This window comes from Pomacea canaliculata, linkage group LG8 (assembly GCF_003073045.1).
Source record: "Pomacea canaliculata isolate SZHN2017 linkage group LG8, ASM307304v1, whole genome shotgun sequence".
NCBI lineage: Eukaryota > Metazoa > Mollusca > Gastropoda > Architaenioglossa > Ampullariidae > Pomacea > Pomacea canaliculata.
The window spans coordinates 10,230,565-10,248,685 of record NC_037597.1 but is presented as its reverse complement, the minus strand read 5'-3'; the positions used below and the strand labels follow the sequence as shown (position 1 = coordinate 10,248,685).

General features: G+C 36.4%; 1 protein-coding gene across 1 annotated transcript; it reads right to left on the bottom strand.

Moving 5' to 3' along the window:
• Positions 1–650: 650 nt before the first annotated feature.
• Positions 651–17,877, bottom strand: LOC112571366. Its single transcript, XM_025250319.1, has 15 exons — positions 17,592–17,877; positions 15,153–16,615; positions 14,092–14,219; positions 13,500–13,583; positions 10,849–10,916; positions 9,590–9,662; positions 9,398–9,400; positions 9,193–9,314; positions 5,816–5,925; positions 4,622–4,745; positions 3,949–4,221; positions 2,240–2,345; positions 1,417–1,529; positions 965–1,092; positions 651–773 (listed from the first exon to the last, which is right to left on the bottom strand). Exons 1-15 carry the CDS (start codon positions 17,658–17,660, stop codon positions 749–751), a joined length of 2,889 nt encoding a protein of 962 aa, XP_025106104.1. The 5' UTR covers positions 17,661–17,877; the 3' UTR covers positions 651–748.
• Between the last annotated feature and the right edge of the window lie 244 nt (positions 17,878–18,121).

The following is an 18,121-nucleotide window of genomic DNA, read 5'->3' as shown; positions in this document are numbered from 1 at the left end:
CCACCGTTTGAAAAATTATTAATTTTACTCAAGAAAGGTCATACCTATAAAATACTCCTAAAAACTATGAAAGAAACTATAGAGCTGAATTTCAGATTAAAGCTACTTTATCTCAGTGTAGGCACATGCTAGTAAAAAGTTAATTACTTAACTGAACATATAATTCACTTATACAAGTGAAAAATTTTTATCCAGCCTTGATAGTATTCAATGCTACCATTACTTGTGCAATATTCCAGCAGTTTTGCATGTAGTATAGCTCTTCTGCAGGGTAACACTCATCCAAGTGTTACAGAATTTTTTTTAAGTGTATTTATCACTATCTTTCATCAATGTATTTTGGACCATTGTTAAAAGTGCTTTTTCATGCATTCTATTGAAGTTTAGCAATGTAGTACAAAATACCATTATGTATATTACCACAGATAAACCATCCTGCTATTGCATGTAGATTTTTTTGGTACATAAAATGGCTTGTCTGAATAAATCACAAATTTCTGTGATTTACTTTTTTTGTGACCATTCTGGCAAACAAGTATTAAAACTTGGGAAAACTTGCGTCAATTAGTACTAGTTTTCAATTAACATGACGAGGGAGAGAGAAGGGAGGAAGAAATACTGTATTTGAAAATAATAACACACAGAACATGTCAGTTTCCACAGTATATCTTTATTTCTTTGTATTAAATTTTTTTTTTAATTCGTTATATTTCCCAGATCTGATATCCTCCTCATCAAATAACAATGTTCATGTTTGGACTGCTCGACCTCTCCTGAAAAGGGGAGGAAAACGGCAAGTAATGTAAATTAATCATCACTGATTATAGGAGGATGCAAGGATTTTCAGCATAAACAGGTATGAACACAAATCCTCAACATAATCCTTTTGAAAACATCATTCAGTAAAAAAGAAAGGTAAAGTAGAGGGTTGGGAGGAAGATGAGGAAGAATAGCATTTATGCACCTTGACTTAGGTGTAACGGGTGTACCCTTGCAACTGCGACACTCCCATCGACCTGTGGGAAGACAACGTAATCCCACACAAAAGGTGTGATACCCTCGGTCACATCGGTCGCAGAACATCATTTTGTCCTGCAGAAAAACAGCCCTTTCTCTTGTTAACAGATACAGTCAGGGACCAAATAAACATTTGAAAATAACCTACTTCCAGAAATCTTGTGTCCTGAATTATGATTATGGAAAGGTGAAAGCACAGAAAAACTTTTCTTACATTAATATCCTCATTTTGCTATATATGCAAGATACCAAAGGACTAAATTTAAAGATCTAGTGGAGTCTAATTTTTTTTAAATGATTGGATAAAACTCAGCACAAGATACTATGGACAGCTGAGTCACATCTCTCTCACACACTCAGGCACACTCTTTTTAAAACTGACTCTATGAGAAGTCTCACCTCGTCATAGGGATCTGTACATTCCACGCAGGTTTTGCATTCCATACACTGCCATGGATAAGTGCTGATTACCTGTACCATTTTCTCTGTCAAGTCTAAGCAGCTTGGATGTGCTGACAAGAATAAAGATCTCATTTACCAGCAAAGAGATATTTAACTTCCTACACTTACCTAGCCCCTTTAATGGTTAGAAACATTCTAATTTATATACCTAATGATTTTCTTACTTCAACTCTTAATTTAAGAAAAAACCAGACTAAATTCATGGTTGTGCCACTTCTGAACACTATGTGTGAAAGAATGTAGATCATATGTAAACCTGTACCATGATTGTATGAGTCTATCTGGTGAAGCGGATATGAATGTGTTGTGGTATTGTTTTGTTGTTGTACTTCCATATAGAGCTGCTTCTAATTGCCCTCTGTGATAAATAGTCCTTTCTTAAAAGGTCTGCATGTTCCACATAACTGATTGAGAGTGAATGCAAAATGAAACCTATTTAATGTGCATGACAAAGATGACTTCCTTGAAACTGGTTAGAGCACTATTTTTTCCTGGTCTTTAAGAACTGTCAACAGCATAGATGCCCAGTCTGTGACATCCCAAGAAAAGTTCATTATAACAGAAATTTGTTTCACACTGGACTTGAATTTTTTAAGTATGTGATATTGAAAAAAATTGTTATATCAGAATTTATTTTATCAAGAATTTACCTATATTTGATAGTAAATTGCTTCAGCTAAAAAGAGAAATACAATATCAGAGCCAGATGCAAATAAAGCATTGGATCCAGAAACAAATACAGAATCATTGCACAGCTTACCAATTTTTCCACACTCTGAGCATCTGATCATCTTGGTTTCTACCTTTTTATTCCTGCCCTGGTAAACAGCATTCTTACAGATACGGCACGAGTCTCTGTCTTCTGTCTGAAGCATAATGTGTCAGCAATGCATATCAAGACAGCATGTAAATTGACTTTTCACACATCTTTGTTACTACTGCAGTCATATTGAGAAATTGGGGTAAAAAGTGATTTTTAATAAAGCCAGTGGGTCTCTTGACACCCATTAGCTTGGATTGGGCAGTGTTTCCACGTCATAAAATGTAAGATGCTTTCACACACCCAGTTAAAATCGTTGGTTAGCAGACACCTTGATAAAATTATTGACAGTTTTATCAACGATATGTAGGCAAGAAAACAACAATGTATATAAGTTAATACAGTAATCCCTGACCTATCACAGGGGTTACATTCCAGAGACCCCTGCGATAGGTGAAAATCCAAGTAGCAGCATTATATTAATTTTATTTATATGTTTTTTAAGGCTTTATAAACCCTTCCCACACTCCTATAAACTTTTGCCAACCATATTATTAACCTTTCCCACACTCTTTAAAACACTTCATATGCTCTTAAACACTTTCTACACTGTTAAACCTACGTAAATTTAACATATAAAATACTCTGTGGGTACTCACCAGTGAAGTATACTACAACTTGAATGATTAAAATCATAACTATTATATAAATACCTATATATCACAAAATGCCATGATATGGCAAAAACTCCATGATATAGAATTAGATTTTTTTTTTTTAGAAACATGAGACAGTGAAGCCACAATAATGGAACCACGATATGGTGAGGGATTACTGTATTATCTTGATTCTTGTTATCAATAAACTGCTTAATTAATTTTAATGTTTTGGCTTAATTATTAATACCATGTTTTTATGCATGTAAAACTACTGCTGACATGTGAAAACAATAACAAACTTCCAGTTTTTATGTTTGGTTTCTTATACTTTATATCACGAGAACTCCAACCTTATTTCTTCACCCCAAATGCCAAATTGTTTACATTTTCAGGCTATCATGGCAATTTTTTGTATGTAGTTTTTCTTTTACTTTATGGACATTTTTATATAATTGAAAACATTGATGGGATGGTGGCTATGCAAACATTTTTATATCAACTTGAACACTTAATTTGATATAGATAGAACGCGAGTTTGCATTTTAATGTTACTCCCACATTTTTATTTAACACTTGTCACTCTTAATCTATATTGTGTCCCAGCACATGGTCCATATCAACATTACAAGATGTTTATTTTTACCTGATCTAAACACGTAGCTCAAAATGTCTGACAATATTTAGTGCCAATATCTGGTAAACACAGAGTAATTACAAGTGATAAAAAGAAAATGTTTTTTTCTTCTTAATGAGAAATCAGAGTTTTGTTAAAAGGCAGCTTAAAAATGACTGAAGACATGCAAAGGAGCAATACTGCATTCTCCCTGTTTATGAATTCTGATTCATGTTGACTAAATTAATAAGAAGAGGGTATGAAAAAACCACACCATGTCACTGCAGAAGGCAGAATTTTAGAAAAAAGATAATATTTCTCCTGCATTCCACATATAAAGACAGTTCAATGACAAGTAACAAGCTAGGTATCATATGGTAAGAATACCAAAATTGGGGTCCGGAAGCCTATTATCAAGCACACATGCATATACACACCTGAACTTGAGTGGACTCTGTCACAACTGCTGTAGCTTCAGAAGCTTCACTGGGTTCAACAGCTTCAGATTCCAGACTTTTCTTACACTTGGTACGAATTTTAGTCACTTTCTTATTTGTCTTTTTGCCTGGCGTTTTGCTTGGTGTCTGCATAGATGGAAGAGGTGCTGGGGTAGCTGGAGCTGAAGACATGTGCTGAGAAGTTGTCACTCCATCAGAGTCACAGCTGCCTGTGTCCTGACTGCCATCTTCAGAGGTTGACCCACTCTTGTCCTGAAAAGAGTCAAGCACTATTTAATTTTCAGATAGTCTATTAACCTTTCCCAATCCCTTATCTTCTCCGAAGGTGAATGCTACTTCAGGAACTATTATGACTTCCTTCCCCCCCTATATTGACATTTTTTAAAACTTTGGGAGACAATGGCTTCAGTTGGACTCAGCAACATCTAGGGACTTGGACAAAAGTATATCACACGTAGTGCATTAGCAGATTTGTCTATAAATTCATCCAAAAAGCTTCAAAATAGCTGACTTTCTTCTTTTGCTTTTCTGTCTACAGTCTTTTCCAACCATTATAGAAAAAAGTCTGTTCAGCATTAGCTTTATTATTTAAATTGTAATCCCTATTAAAGTTCTTATATAAATAAATCTTTGTAAATGAACCAACTTATACCTCGCTATTATCATCAGATGAAGACTCGCTGGTAGAAGGCTGAGCAAGTGTATTCTTGATTTTCTTAGGTGGATCATAAAGAGCTGTGTTCAGTGGAAAGTACCGAAGCTCATCACCTGTATAGCTGTAAATGTAAAACATGCACACATAAGCTACAGCAAAACATAAGGTAGATCTGCAAAAGAAAATGTTATTTACAAAACAATAACCCTTTCTTGCAGAAAATGGTTATCAGCAATGCCATTTTCTTACAATTTTATTAACATATCAAAAAGCTTCTAACTGGCCTAATTGTTGACATTTACATTCATGTACACAACCTTAACTGTCAATATTTTTATCTTTTTGCTTAAACTAGTATTAATAAGAAAAACATTGATTAGATCAAAATTGTCCAAGCTGCTAATACACTCTTTGCCCATTTCGTGCTTCCTGGAAAAACCATGAAACATTTCTGTAAATGCATGCTAAATATAAAGCAGAATTTAAAGAATGAAGATTTTTTACCTGATAAGTTTACATTTCCATTAGCACACACTATCAATTTGTAGTTATATTTTGTTAAAAGGTTTTTCAGACTACAAGCATTTCCAAATGACTGAGCCAAGGTCAGCACAAAATCATTATCACTGCTCTAGGTACCAAGTGCTGTCCATCTTGGAAGCTGTTTCTACACAAGAAAAGTTCAGCTCCTGTATAGCGTTATATTTTCAGGTCTGTCTTGGGGGTTCCTTTTTTCCCCTAGTGGTTGCAGTTGCAGTCAACAGTCTACCTGTTGTCTTGTCACTGCTCACAGCATTTTACTTAGAACTCTGTCAAACTACTTCAGAAAGGATTCTTCCAGAAGAAAGTGGACAGGTACAGCCTTTAACTCTGAGAAGTAATAGGTCACATTCTATGATGGAGTTAGTTCTGGTGGTGACTGTGTCTAGTCTAGTAAAAAGTAGCAATGATCTTGGCAAGTCAGGCCAGGCTTTATATATATATATGGAATTACAATGTCATCTTTTGTGCCTCCTGCCTTTGCTAATTGTACTTCCAAGACATTCAACCATTCCTCTAAATGCTTTTCAACTGATGGTTCATTGACTTGGATTTATTGTTATTCATTTTATTTTTTAGCTTCTGTACCATCAGTATAAGATTCTGTTTCCTAACAAGAAACAGCATGAATTAAAGGGAAACAGACAATACCTGCAGTAGTACTCCTGGAATTGGCCTGGTATAAGAGCAGCAGGATAGGAACTGGGTTTTGTCAGCTCTGGAAAAAGCTTCTTGTATCTGCCTTCAGGATACTGCACCAACTGCAAAATGGATCTTCTGTTATATTATGCAAATGCCATCATAAAGAAATAAAGTGATGGTTTAGCGGTTTAGCAGTGGTGTACTTGTAAGTTTGTGAATGTTATGTGATGATATTTACCTATATTTTAACTTTTATGTGCTTAAGGCATTCTTTTAACATATATATTCACTAACCTGATGTGCCTCTATTTGTGGTAAGAACTTCTGCTACTATTCTCTCTTCCTCTCAAACTTAGATTAATTTACGATAACTTGTTTAACACAGTTGTGCCCAGAAAACATGCCTGTAGAGTGCTTAAATTTCAGGATTGTGGACATTTTGGGTATATGTGTTTGACCCTGCTAGAATCTCTTTGGCAATACACAGCAAGACTTAGACCTTGAATGCACGACATTTGCTGCTGGTTGTTATCATTATCAGCCTACTCTTTCAGGAGATATAGAAACGGAACCATGACCTGAAGTGAGGCTTGTTTTCTAAGCAATACTGACTTGTATTAGACCTTAAAGGAGCTGTGTCCAAGACCAATAACAGGAAGATAATAAATGGAGGAAGTTCATGTATAATCACATTAGATCTTTGTTAGTGTCTGCTATCAGATCGTTGCCATCTACAATGCACAGGTTGAAAATTGGCCTTCCACCAATGGAAATGGAAGTGTGGTGGTCACGAGGTTTCGTGAATGATGTTTTTCAAGAAGCAAAGCTCCTTTTTGATTATCCAGCAAAACTGCACTTGTTGAGCTATTATACAGCTTTTTGATGACTTGGATGAGACCATCTTTGATATTGAATTTTCACATCCCGTGCCATAGCAACTCATGCCAGACTCTGTCAAAAGCCTCTTTAAAGTCTATAAAGTTGTGATAAAGGTCCTGTTAATCCTGAAGACTTTTCTCTATCAGGATGCAACAGTTAAAGATCTGCTCAATTGTACTCCTACTTGATCTGAAGCAAGCCTGTTCTTCTGCTGGCAGTTTCCTCAGCTGTGGTGCTGATGCATTTCTGTATTACCTTCAGAAGGACTTTGCTTGGGCAGCAGATAAGGCTGATGGTTCTGTAGCTCTGACAGTTTTGTGTTGGTGGTTTTTGTTTTTGGAAGGGGCATGACTACTGAATGCATCAATCCTCTTTGTGTTCCCAGACTCTTTGGCACAAAGCAGTAAGGGGCTTTGTTGCTTCTTCCCCATTCTGCTTGAGCTAGGATGTTGCCAATGCCAGGCAACTTTCCTCCCTTCAGACTGCATACCACCTTTTTAAACTATTCCCTTTGGATTGGTAGGTCCTGCAGGTTCACTTGTTCCAGCCCAGTTGTTTTGAAGGATGATAGCATCTACCTTGCTGGAAGTTGTACTGGTCTTTGCAATATTCAGTCTTATCTGTTTTCTCAAAACTTTCTGAGAGAAAGTGGTCATCGCTGTCTTTGAAGGCAGAGATAATGTGTTGACCTATTTTTGTGAGGGTCTTTAGTAGTTAGCATTCCCTTTTGGTGTTACCTATGCCATTCTCTATGGTCTGGCATTGACCCTCAATCCATTCTCCCTAGCTGCCTTCATTCATTTCCTGATCACACAATTCACTTCTTTGTATTTGGATGCTACTTCAGGTTTGCTTTTCCTCTCTTCAAGGCCCTCCTTTGGTCACAGAAATCTACACCATCATCCATGACCTTAGTGTCATTTCTTCTTCCTTCTATACCCTAGCACTTCCTGGACTGTTGACAGTAGCACCTCTTTCACATTTCCAGTGACATCATATTCCACCAAGTTCAGTGCAGCAAATTTACCTCCAACTATAGCCTTGAAGACTTCTGTAATGATTGGATCTTGCTGGATCATTAAATTCAGGAATTCGGGGATGTTTGAGTGGCACTTCACTTTCATCTTCAAGCTCATTAACAGTCATGGTCGCTGCCTTTATCAATACCTGGATGAGTCCTCATTTTGGCCTTGTTGATGCCATATCTGAAGCATCTAGGCAGCAGGATGAAGTTGATCTGATTGTGGATTTGGTGAGTGCCAAGTGGTCAGCCTCAATTTCTTGTGGGGATTTAAGGTGTTAGCTAAGGTGAGTTGATGACTGTGCAGACTCTAGGAGTTTGAAACCTCTCATTGGTTTTACCAAGGCCAAATTTACCCATTGTTCCTGCCTATTGCTGGCAGGCATCTGGGCCAGCCTTGGCATTCCAGCCATCAAATACGAGGATGTCCTTTCTTAGTACCTCCTTGTCTAGTTCTTTATAGAAACTCTTTCATGTTGTTGTCTCCATACATGGATGTCAGAGCATATATTCTGACAAAGGTGACATTGTAAGGGATTGGCAAAGATACATGGAGACCAGCCTGCTGGATATGGGTATAGAGCAAGGACAGCTCCATGTATGAGGAAGCCCACGTCATGCTTGTTTGTTTCTGGTGTCTTCCCCACTATACACCAGTTTGTGGTCCGTTGCTGTTTCCCAAAATCCTGGCCATCTGACCTCTTCCAATTCCACTATTTCTCACCGGTGCCATTCTTGCTCATGGGTGAGCTGTTTTCTGCACTGGTGTAATATTCAGGTGTTCCATGTACCAATGGGTGTTTGTTCTCTCAATATTTGCTTTGGCTGCAGTAGCATGTTTTATTTTTTGGTGCTATGGGAACCAAATCAGATATGATTTGTATAAGGGTGAATGAATTTGTAAGATGTATTTGATGCTTACCAATAAATGTAAATTTGTGCAACTTTATGTATTTAAATGCCTTGAATCCACCTTTGTCGGTGAGATAAGACACTCTATAAATAAACAATTATTATTATAATATTATTATTATTTTGTTTTCACTAACAAGCAACCAGCGATATGAGACTTTCCTGACTCAAAATGTAGAAGGCAATATGCATTTATAAAACATTTTCTTACATTACTCAACTTGATATCACAATTATGAAAATATGACAGACTCAAAGACTCACTACATAATATGAACTACTAGACAAGCTGAACATCATAATGTGCCCTCTGTTTAAATAAATAACTATGTCTCAGGAGTCTAGTTTCTGAGATAATGGTTTGTCATCACCTTGAAACTCTTATCTACCTTCATTATTAGTGAGAAAAAGTCTAGAAATGCTCTAAATCAATAAAATATAGCACAAATAATAGTAACACTGGTTGAGAAATACACAAAGGAAAAAGGATTATCATTTCAGTAATACTACCAAGCACCAGTTGCATATATCTTATAATTCAATAAGTAGAATGACAAGAAAATTGTTTTCTTACAAATGTTTGAAGATCAAAGTAAGCTTTTCGCTCTTCTCTGCGTTCTCTCTGGAAGTGGATGTTATATTCTGCTGCTGACTTTGCTGCCTTTTTCATGTAGTCTGCCATTTTGCTTTTTCCAGCTTAGGTTGAGACTAACCATCCACAAGTATTAAAGTACATGTAAAGGTGACAGGGTTTTCACACCCGATGGACACACACAAACTCTCTAACTGGAATGCACAACTTATTTCTTAAAGCTATTTTTTGACAGTAAATTACTTTTTCTGAAACAATGAGCATCAGAATCGTTCAGCTTTCACATAGCAAGCAAATAAATGGGAAAAGTTTTATTTCTTGTGTATCTGAATCTCTAACCCTTAAGTAATGTGAAGTGTAACTGGTTTTGTCACAATACTTACTACTTCATATTCCTTGTGTTTGTCACTAATTGTCTGTTTTTCTCGCTCATGTAGAACAGCTGCATATTCCTTCCAAACAAATATGGATCCAAATAAGCAAATGAACAGTTATACTTGTCAGCAGAAATTTTAAAATATAACTGGTCTGTGAGTTAAGCCCATAAATGAGCCCTTGACATGATATAGTAAGCCAATTCACACCAAAATATTAAGAATAACAAAAATATTATGAGCATTTCAAAATAAATCAGTGGATTTGCTGTAAATGCAATAACCATAAGACATACAGCATTGTTCTTCCTACTGACCTAGATGATGTGTCAAGTAACTGATTGCATGAGGATGGGCCACATTAACATAGTCACACATTTACACTCAAGGACAGCTCTCTTTTTCTTACGCAGGTGTGTACGTATAACAGTACATACAGTGACATTCAGCAAATGTACGATTGGTGATTGTCAAGGGTGATGGCTATCATTTAGACATATTCCTAGAGTTATGCCACCTAGCAAATAAATTCTTATCTGTTTGTCTGTTTCTTTGATTTTTTTGTTGTTTTTGTTTCTCTCTTTTGTATGAACCTTGGTATGGCTATTTGTTTTGCTGTAATATATAGTGCCATGAAATTTTAAAAAATTGTATCTTTATTGCAAAATAATTTATTTTATCCAAAAGGTGATCAAGATTTAAAAAGAAAATGATATCAAATGATGTATTTATTTTTGTCAGCATTTGCTAAAATTTTCTGTCATCAGCAAAACTGCATGCTTAACATAGTAGACTTAATGTCAGGCAAATCTCACATTTAACTTAGCACAACAGGCCACAATCATGGCTCTGCTCTTATGACCTAAGAACAGTAAACTGTTCATTTTCTTGGATTATTGCTGTCACCAGAGAGAAAGTTGACAACTTTCATTACTTTTATTGCAAAATTCAAGTTTTCTTCTTTCCAAAAATGTGTTTCCTGGTCTAATGTTTTACCTGAGACCAGCAAAACAACCATCATCTTCTGATGTCTTAAGAAATACGCCATTGTTTATTACGTAATGCTATTTTTATGTTGTACTAAGAGGGTTAAGTACGTCCCATTAAATAATTAAATTTTAACTAGCATAATCATTATAATAAGTTCTAAAAATCAGACCCAGAAACAAAACCCAAAAATGATAAACACCACACAAACTAAAGTAACAATCAATAATTATTCAAATTAAAAAAAATCATTAATAATGCTGAAGCTCATACTTACATGATACTTCTCAGGGTAATCTTTCATCATTAGGTCATACACTTCATCACTCCTCAGTGCTGTCAGCCCTTTAACAAAAACAGATGACCCCCCCAGCCACAGCCCTCATTTTAAAAACTGTTCATCATAGAAAAAAAGCAATTCACTCACAAAATATGTCTGAAAGTCCTTGCTAAAAAGAATTTATTAATGAAATAGTCATCATGTAACATGGATAATATCAAATAATATATCTGGGGATAAATAAAATGTCATAATCTATTTTGTTTCAACTTAACAGTTAATGATGTTACTGAACTAGATCAGTAGCAAGTGGATCATGCTAAAACAAGTTACATGTTTTTAAATGGCATGCCTTGTATGTTTTGTGGGAGATTTTATTTTTTAAAAATATACATATTATCAATGTCTGACTGAAGGCATGTGGTCAATTTTGGTAAATGACACATGGACTTCTCCTATACCTTGATCTGCAAAAGAAGAACATGAATGGAATTTTTCTGTGTCCACTGCTTGTAAAGACCTAATGACATCGTCCTCTTCCACATACACAATATCTTTAACATTCTGTGCATTCAGGTTAGATATTAAATGGTAGAATGCTCATTTGGTGTTCAGTAAGCACTATGAGCACTCTTGGTGGATGAATGGAATAAGCCCTATACCCCTTGTAAACAGTTCAGTCATTGCTGATAAACTGAGACCACTGATCTGATAACGCACCAGATAAAGAAAAGAAATATTCTACTATATCTCCTTTACACAATGCATGCATCTTACTTTAAGATGACAGCAGAAAAACATCCATATTCAAAAACATCCATAAGGTTTGCTTCAGCATGTGGTGTAAAGATGCACAAACACCAGATCGTGACACAGCTGGCTTCCAAAGAGAAAGGCGTATCTCCACAGTGTCCTTAGCAAGTGCCAAGAAAGGAAGTTTTTACCTGTCCTTTCACAACAACCCCCAACCAGGATGACAACAGATCCACCTAGATGTTTAATTACATGACATCTCCACTTTCAGACCCCTGGACCAGCCTCCACAACTTAACCAGCGGGAGAACAGGGCAGACAACTAATTAGCCCTGTCCTACTCGGCAGGGAACCTCTTGCCTCAGGGACTGTGCTGATGGTAGCTCAGCCAGCGAAAAGGCCTCACCACATATGGGCGAAAATGTTGATTTAGCAAATCATCACGCTGACACGAAGGTGGCCAATCAACAGCTATGCCACCAGTCTCTATGGCAGACTTCCTGCCAAGATGCATCAGTTCTGGTCTCTTTAAGGTATGGGCAATGGAGAGACCACATTGTTTGCAGCACAGGTCAACCCCATTTTTATTCCACAGAATGCAAGATGTTAAAAACAAGAAAACAGCAAAAATGTAAATTACTATTTGCACTTAAGTCCACAATAATTCATTTTTGTTTCAATAATCGAAAACTACAAATCAACAGAAGACTATCAATTCAGGATTGTAATAAAGTAAAACGATTTGTCTTTAAACAAAATATATTCAAAAGAAACTAAAAATGTACTTCAAAGCCATGTTTGGTTTCCTTGAAACTTTTAAGAACAAAGTGTTTATAATACCAAAATAAAGAACCTTTTAGTACATCATAAAATTAATAAATGGTGGTTCTGTATTCTGAAATCTGGAAGCAATGTACACTGTCAATGAACAAAACTGGGTATATGGTATAAACACCACCACATAGTGTGAATCAAAGGCCTTTTGTTTCCACAAACTGAAAAAGCAGAGAAAACTGTTAAAAAATAATTAACAAACTCTTAAAAACGGCCTTATGAAGAAAGACAAATATGTGGTCAAAGGATCATTTTTGTAATGTGATAGTATTGATTTTACATAAAAGGAGGTTGAGCTGTGGTCCTCAATTACCAAAAGTTGTCACCCCATGCTGGGCTAAAATGAGACAAAGATTTGTCTCTCTGGCACCTTGTGGTGCCAACTATTTTCTTGTTAATGATAAGATGTTGCAAGTTGTCATTTAATGATCATCTTCAAACAATTGCCTGGGTAGCTCCTCAAAGATAAAAGGCGTCAGCCACTGAGGTGTGGACACCAATGATGTTTTCATCTCAAATGAGAAACATTAGAATTAGCAGATTTCTATGAAGCTATATTAACAGCATTCATTAAGCCACCGTACCTAGAGAGGTAAGTGCATTTTAAATCACTCAGATTGTAACTCAGATATTACCCCTACATGTATTATATTTCCGAAAGTTATGTAGTAGTTTACATAATGCCAACTATGTTTTGCTTAAATATGTGTGGTGAGGAAGGGGAACTTAGGAAAAATGTTCCTAAAATAGTTGAATATGGAGAAGGAAAATATATGAGTAACATTTTATAACCTTTTAAAATGATGTGATTTTAAAATATTTATAGTATTTCTATATACGTGCCCAATGGCAAAAACCAAGGCAATAACGAACTCTTCTCCAGCTTCTGAGCTTCTGACCCAAAGCAAAATAAAATAATAAATTAGGATATTTTATAAAATGCCTGCTAAATTGACTGTACATGAACAAATGAACAAATCATGATGGCAGTTGCAGCGTCTCTCAATCTCTCTCGCATGCATGCCCATGTACACTCATACACACACAAAATGGCCACTCACCAAGATCACTTTGTGTCTCAGTGACAACTCCTTTTTCCCTTAGAAAGTCCTTCTCTAATTTATCACAGGTACGCCTCATTAGATCTGCATAAATTAAAAAAAATAAAACAGCAATTTTTAGCAGATATAAATGATTTTATCGAAAGGCATAAATAATTTGATGACATGCTAAATCTATGTGAAAGCTACTTAACTAGTATTGCAAGTATAAGCCCTACTGATGTTTCACTGAACACGAAGAAGACTGCTTGCTTACATGCCTAGAAAATGATATTATTACAATACATTTTATCATATGCTAATTATTGAGTTAGCTATACTTTTCATACACAGAAGATAACTCTTTTTTTTTTTTAAAGTTTAAAATCATCCAGTCTACAAGCACACATGCCTTAGTTTTGACTACATTCTGCAAGATAAAGGATTGCTTTTAACTTGCTTTTATTGCCAGAATTAAATGTCCACCTTCCCCTAGGGGTGGAAAAGCCTATAATAAGGCCAGTCAGAACTGTTTCTCCATCAAGAAGAAAAAATTAATCAAGAAATATAGTTTTAACATGACCAAAATGCAAAAAACAGGGGAAGATAATACCTGGGTACTTGCGCTTGAAAGATTTGACTCCAAGGTACTCGCTGATCTGTTCTTGTAAAAGGTACCATTCACCGCCATCCTGTGGCCATTGGTACTCAAAAACCTTCTCTGCTGGAAATCCTTGCACTCTACAGTACAAGCCATAAACATTAATATTTCAAATTAAATTAATGATAACAAGGAACTAGTTACTCAAGCCATGTCAACTGCCTCACCTCACCTCCCCACATCATGTCCCAGGATTGCACTATAAACATCTATGCCAGTGGTTCTCAAAGTATTTCGACCACTGATCACTTTACTACAATAAAAAAATACAGCGGATCACCAAGACCTAAAATCACTCTGTACCATAAATTTCAAATTCAGATTGCTGCATTTGTTTCATTACAAAAATGTACTTTTGTGTCAGTAGTATAGTAATAAGTTTACATGAAATTACATACTTTGCAAAGTACATATAAAAATAAAAAATAAAAAAGTGCACTGCATTACTAAGGGTAACAGATGATGCGGTTAAATAACGCAATGCTCATGCTGTGATGTAAAGACTTAGTTGGTAAGCGAGCATTTTATGTGAACAAGCAGTTGGACATTGATAAAAATTAAATAAATAAATGTTCCCTACGTGTGTTTTAACTGAAATAATATTATCACTTATCAGTAATAGTCTGTCGATGTAATTTTGTTATTGTCTATTCCACTTTTTTTTAATTCTTTAAAAACATGTGTAAATCAAACAAGTTATTTTCATTTTTAAAACAGTTCAATACTTCAGGAAGTTAAAAAATTTAGAGTACAAATTACATTTCAATTAAGCAAGTTGTTAAAATGTTTAGTCTGAAAATGTTGTTCCTGGGTTTATTGTTTTGATCAATATAAATCTGCAGTTTTCAATTCATCCACACACCCACTGTCTTCCTCCCTCCTTCAATCTATCCACCACACACACCTGTGCCCATTCTCTCTCCCTCCCCAAAATCCTTTCTCTGCCTTATTCTTTCTCTGCTCATTCAATGTCATTGACCAAAGTGCAAACAAAAGAACAAATAAACCCTTACCCCTCTTCATCTTCTAATTTTGAATCCAAGTCTGTGCGACTATTAAGGCTACTTCGGCGTGATCTCTTTGATCGAGGCTGTCCATCTAGTGATGATTCTTCAACAGCACTGAACAGAGAATCATCTCCTTCTAGAAGGGATTTGTCTGTGGGCAACAAAAAGCTACTACTTGCACTTTCTCCCAGAATCAAGCCCCCGGACACTTTTGTGTTCTGGCCATTTTCTGTCTGATCTCTAGGCATGCTGATGCTCATGCTTGCACTGTCATAAAATTCTCCTTGAAAACTAAGTACAGAGTCCTCTGGCACCCCAACCTGTCTGGAGTCTGGAGAAAAATCTGAGGGGGTTTTCTGGCTGCTGAAATTTTGATACAAGTTGGCTTCTCCGGCAGTTCCAGTGGAGCCTAAATTTAAATTTCCTTCTTCTATATCCATCTGTTCTGGGTGGGAGTCTTTATCATCCATTTCAGATGTTTTGTACGGAGCAGAGGAGGCTGTATTTATGAGATCCACACGTTTTTCAAAGCCTGACAGTTCCTGTTCACCAACTGCCTCTTCTCCTGACACTTTACTGCAGGCCACTATCTCAGTCACATTAATTCCACCAGTTCCTGAGTTTTCACCACTAGTTTCCAAACACATGCTTCCTGTGCCAAGTTCATCTTGCAAAATTTTCATGGGTGCTGCTGGAATCTCCTGTCCTGATATGGGCTGTGGATTTTCTACAGTCTCAAATGCTGAAGTCAATACATTCTCTGGTAGGACACCTTCTTCCTGCACGGAGGCAGTTTCTGATGGGCTAGATGATGAATTTTCACTTCCGGCATACTCTGAGGCAATGAAAGAGAGAGCAGAGAAGGATATGTTTGTTCCACTAGCAGCCGTAGTAGGAATGGAAAGCTTAGACAATGTAAATGACCCACTGCTTTGTTCAGTATCAGCAAAATACTTATCATGCTCTTGAGAAATTGCTGCAAACTTTGCTACACAATCTGAAGAGAGGTCAGCTTCACTTTTTAAAATGCTGCTTGAGTTTAGGGGTAAAACAGGCAGACCATGTTTGACCAGCAAATTATCTGGCTGCAGATCTGCATTTGTTACAGGCACACTGATTCTAGCACCAGCACAGTTCTCATCTAATTTCAGAATTTCTTTTCTGACCATCCCATCCAGTTGTGTATTATTTGGAATAATCTTAGTGCTAGGCTTGGCCAAAACATCACTTTCCCTGCACATCCTCTCCCTGGTTCTGCTTTGAACTATCCCTCCGTTCCCTGACTCTATGTCAGGTCCCATTCGTGTCTCTTCATCAATATTGTATACAGACTCTGGCTTCAGCGGAAATGTCTCAGGTTGGAAACTGTCCTGACTGACATTTGGCGTGCTGACTGGCTTGCAATCGCTCAAAATGTCTGCTTCAGTTATTTGAGCTTCTTCTTTTATCTCATCATTGTTTGCTCCTTCCTGAAACAAAATTTAAACTGAAAAAAGATGCCATTGAACACATATATTGAATCACTATATATGATGTTGATGCTAGTGACAGAGCGGTATCAGGTGGAAAATTGTCTCCCAATGTTCAAGTAACATATGTTGCAGCCATTACTTCGATGGAGTGATTAAAAAAAAATTATGTGGAGTCAAAATGGTTTTTGTGAAAGTTGCCAAATATTCTTTCATTATCAATGAAATTTAAACAACCAGAGCAATGACCTGCGCGTGGCACCAACTCTAACCACTCTTTCTGTCCAATATTCTGTCATAAAAAGCAGCAGCTTTTCTGATCAGTGGCTGACAGTACTTATGATCTCCTACTCTTTAATAAATTATTTTATTTCTTTCAAAGTGGCCATCAATAAGACTATAAAAAGGAGTATTAGTGAGTTTTATATTCGAAATGGGTTTTTAAAATATTTTATCGCTGACTGGAGAAATACGACATATAAACTTAATATTTCATCATTCATTAAATAATATTATGTAAGAATAAATGGGTGTTAAGCTGTGTGAAAAATGCAAAGTTACACTGAAGGTGTATATATCTACTGAGTTTACTTCATGAAAATAATTTTAGTAAATGTAATGTTAAAACAGTTTCTTTGCGACAGGCGTACACAAACTTCGGGAGCTATCAGCCTTTAGTGAAAAGAGTGCTGCCCCCTTCCGCAACCAGTCGCAGCATTTGTCAAATTAATGTTAAGTCATTAATTTCCAGTCTTACAGAAAAAAAAACTTGTTACAAATGCAAATGTTTCAACACGACAGACAAAATAAAAATCACAGCCTTTCTATCGATAAGTATCTTCTCAATCATTATACTGGATAGTGGATGCATTCCAAATCAGAATGTTAGTTTAAGCAAAATTTATAAATCTTCTAATCGCTTTCTCTCAAATTGCGAGACTTAAAGATAAGTATCGATTAAATAGAACCTGAGTACCTGAGGCATATCTAAATGCACAATGACTGGTTGCGGCGAACGTTCGTCTGTTTTCTCGACAGACGCCATCTTTTCATTCCTATAGATATATATTTTTTAGACTTTTCGTACAGAAGAACTCCACTTTCGTTGCCTCATTTGAACAGTTGATGCAGACTTTGTCCTGCAACACTGGCTGGCTGATTTTTGAAACAGAAAGTGCTTTCAGAAGCTAGTCTATTCGAACATGTGAATGCAACCTCGCACGAGTTGATTCGACCACAGCGGCGGGTCGATTCAACCACAGCCAAAGACCTATATATCAATCAACACTCTTACAATCCTAGGGGTTGAGAGTTCATTTAACTATGTGAGAACAGCGAGAAGCGTCACCTCCCACCCGACCCCTTACCCAAAAAGAAATCAGAGAAGAATATGCTCTTATACATACTTCACTGGAATGAGAATGATAACAATTACGACATGCCTATTCACGATATGGTTATCCTCCCACATTGAGGATCCTTATTCGTGATCTGAGCAGCTGCAAG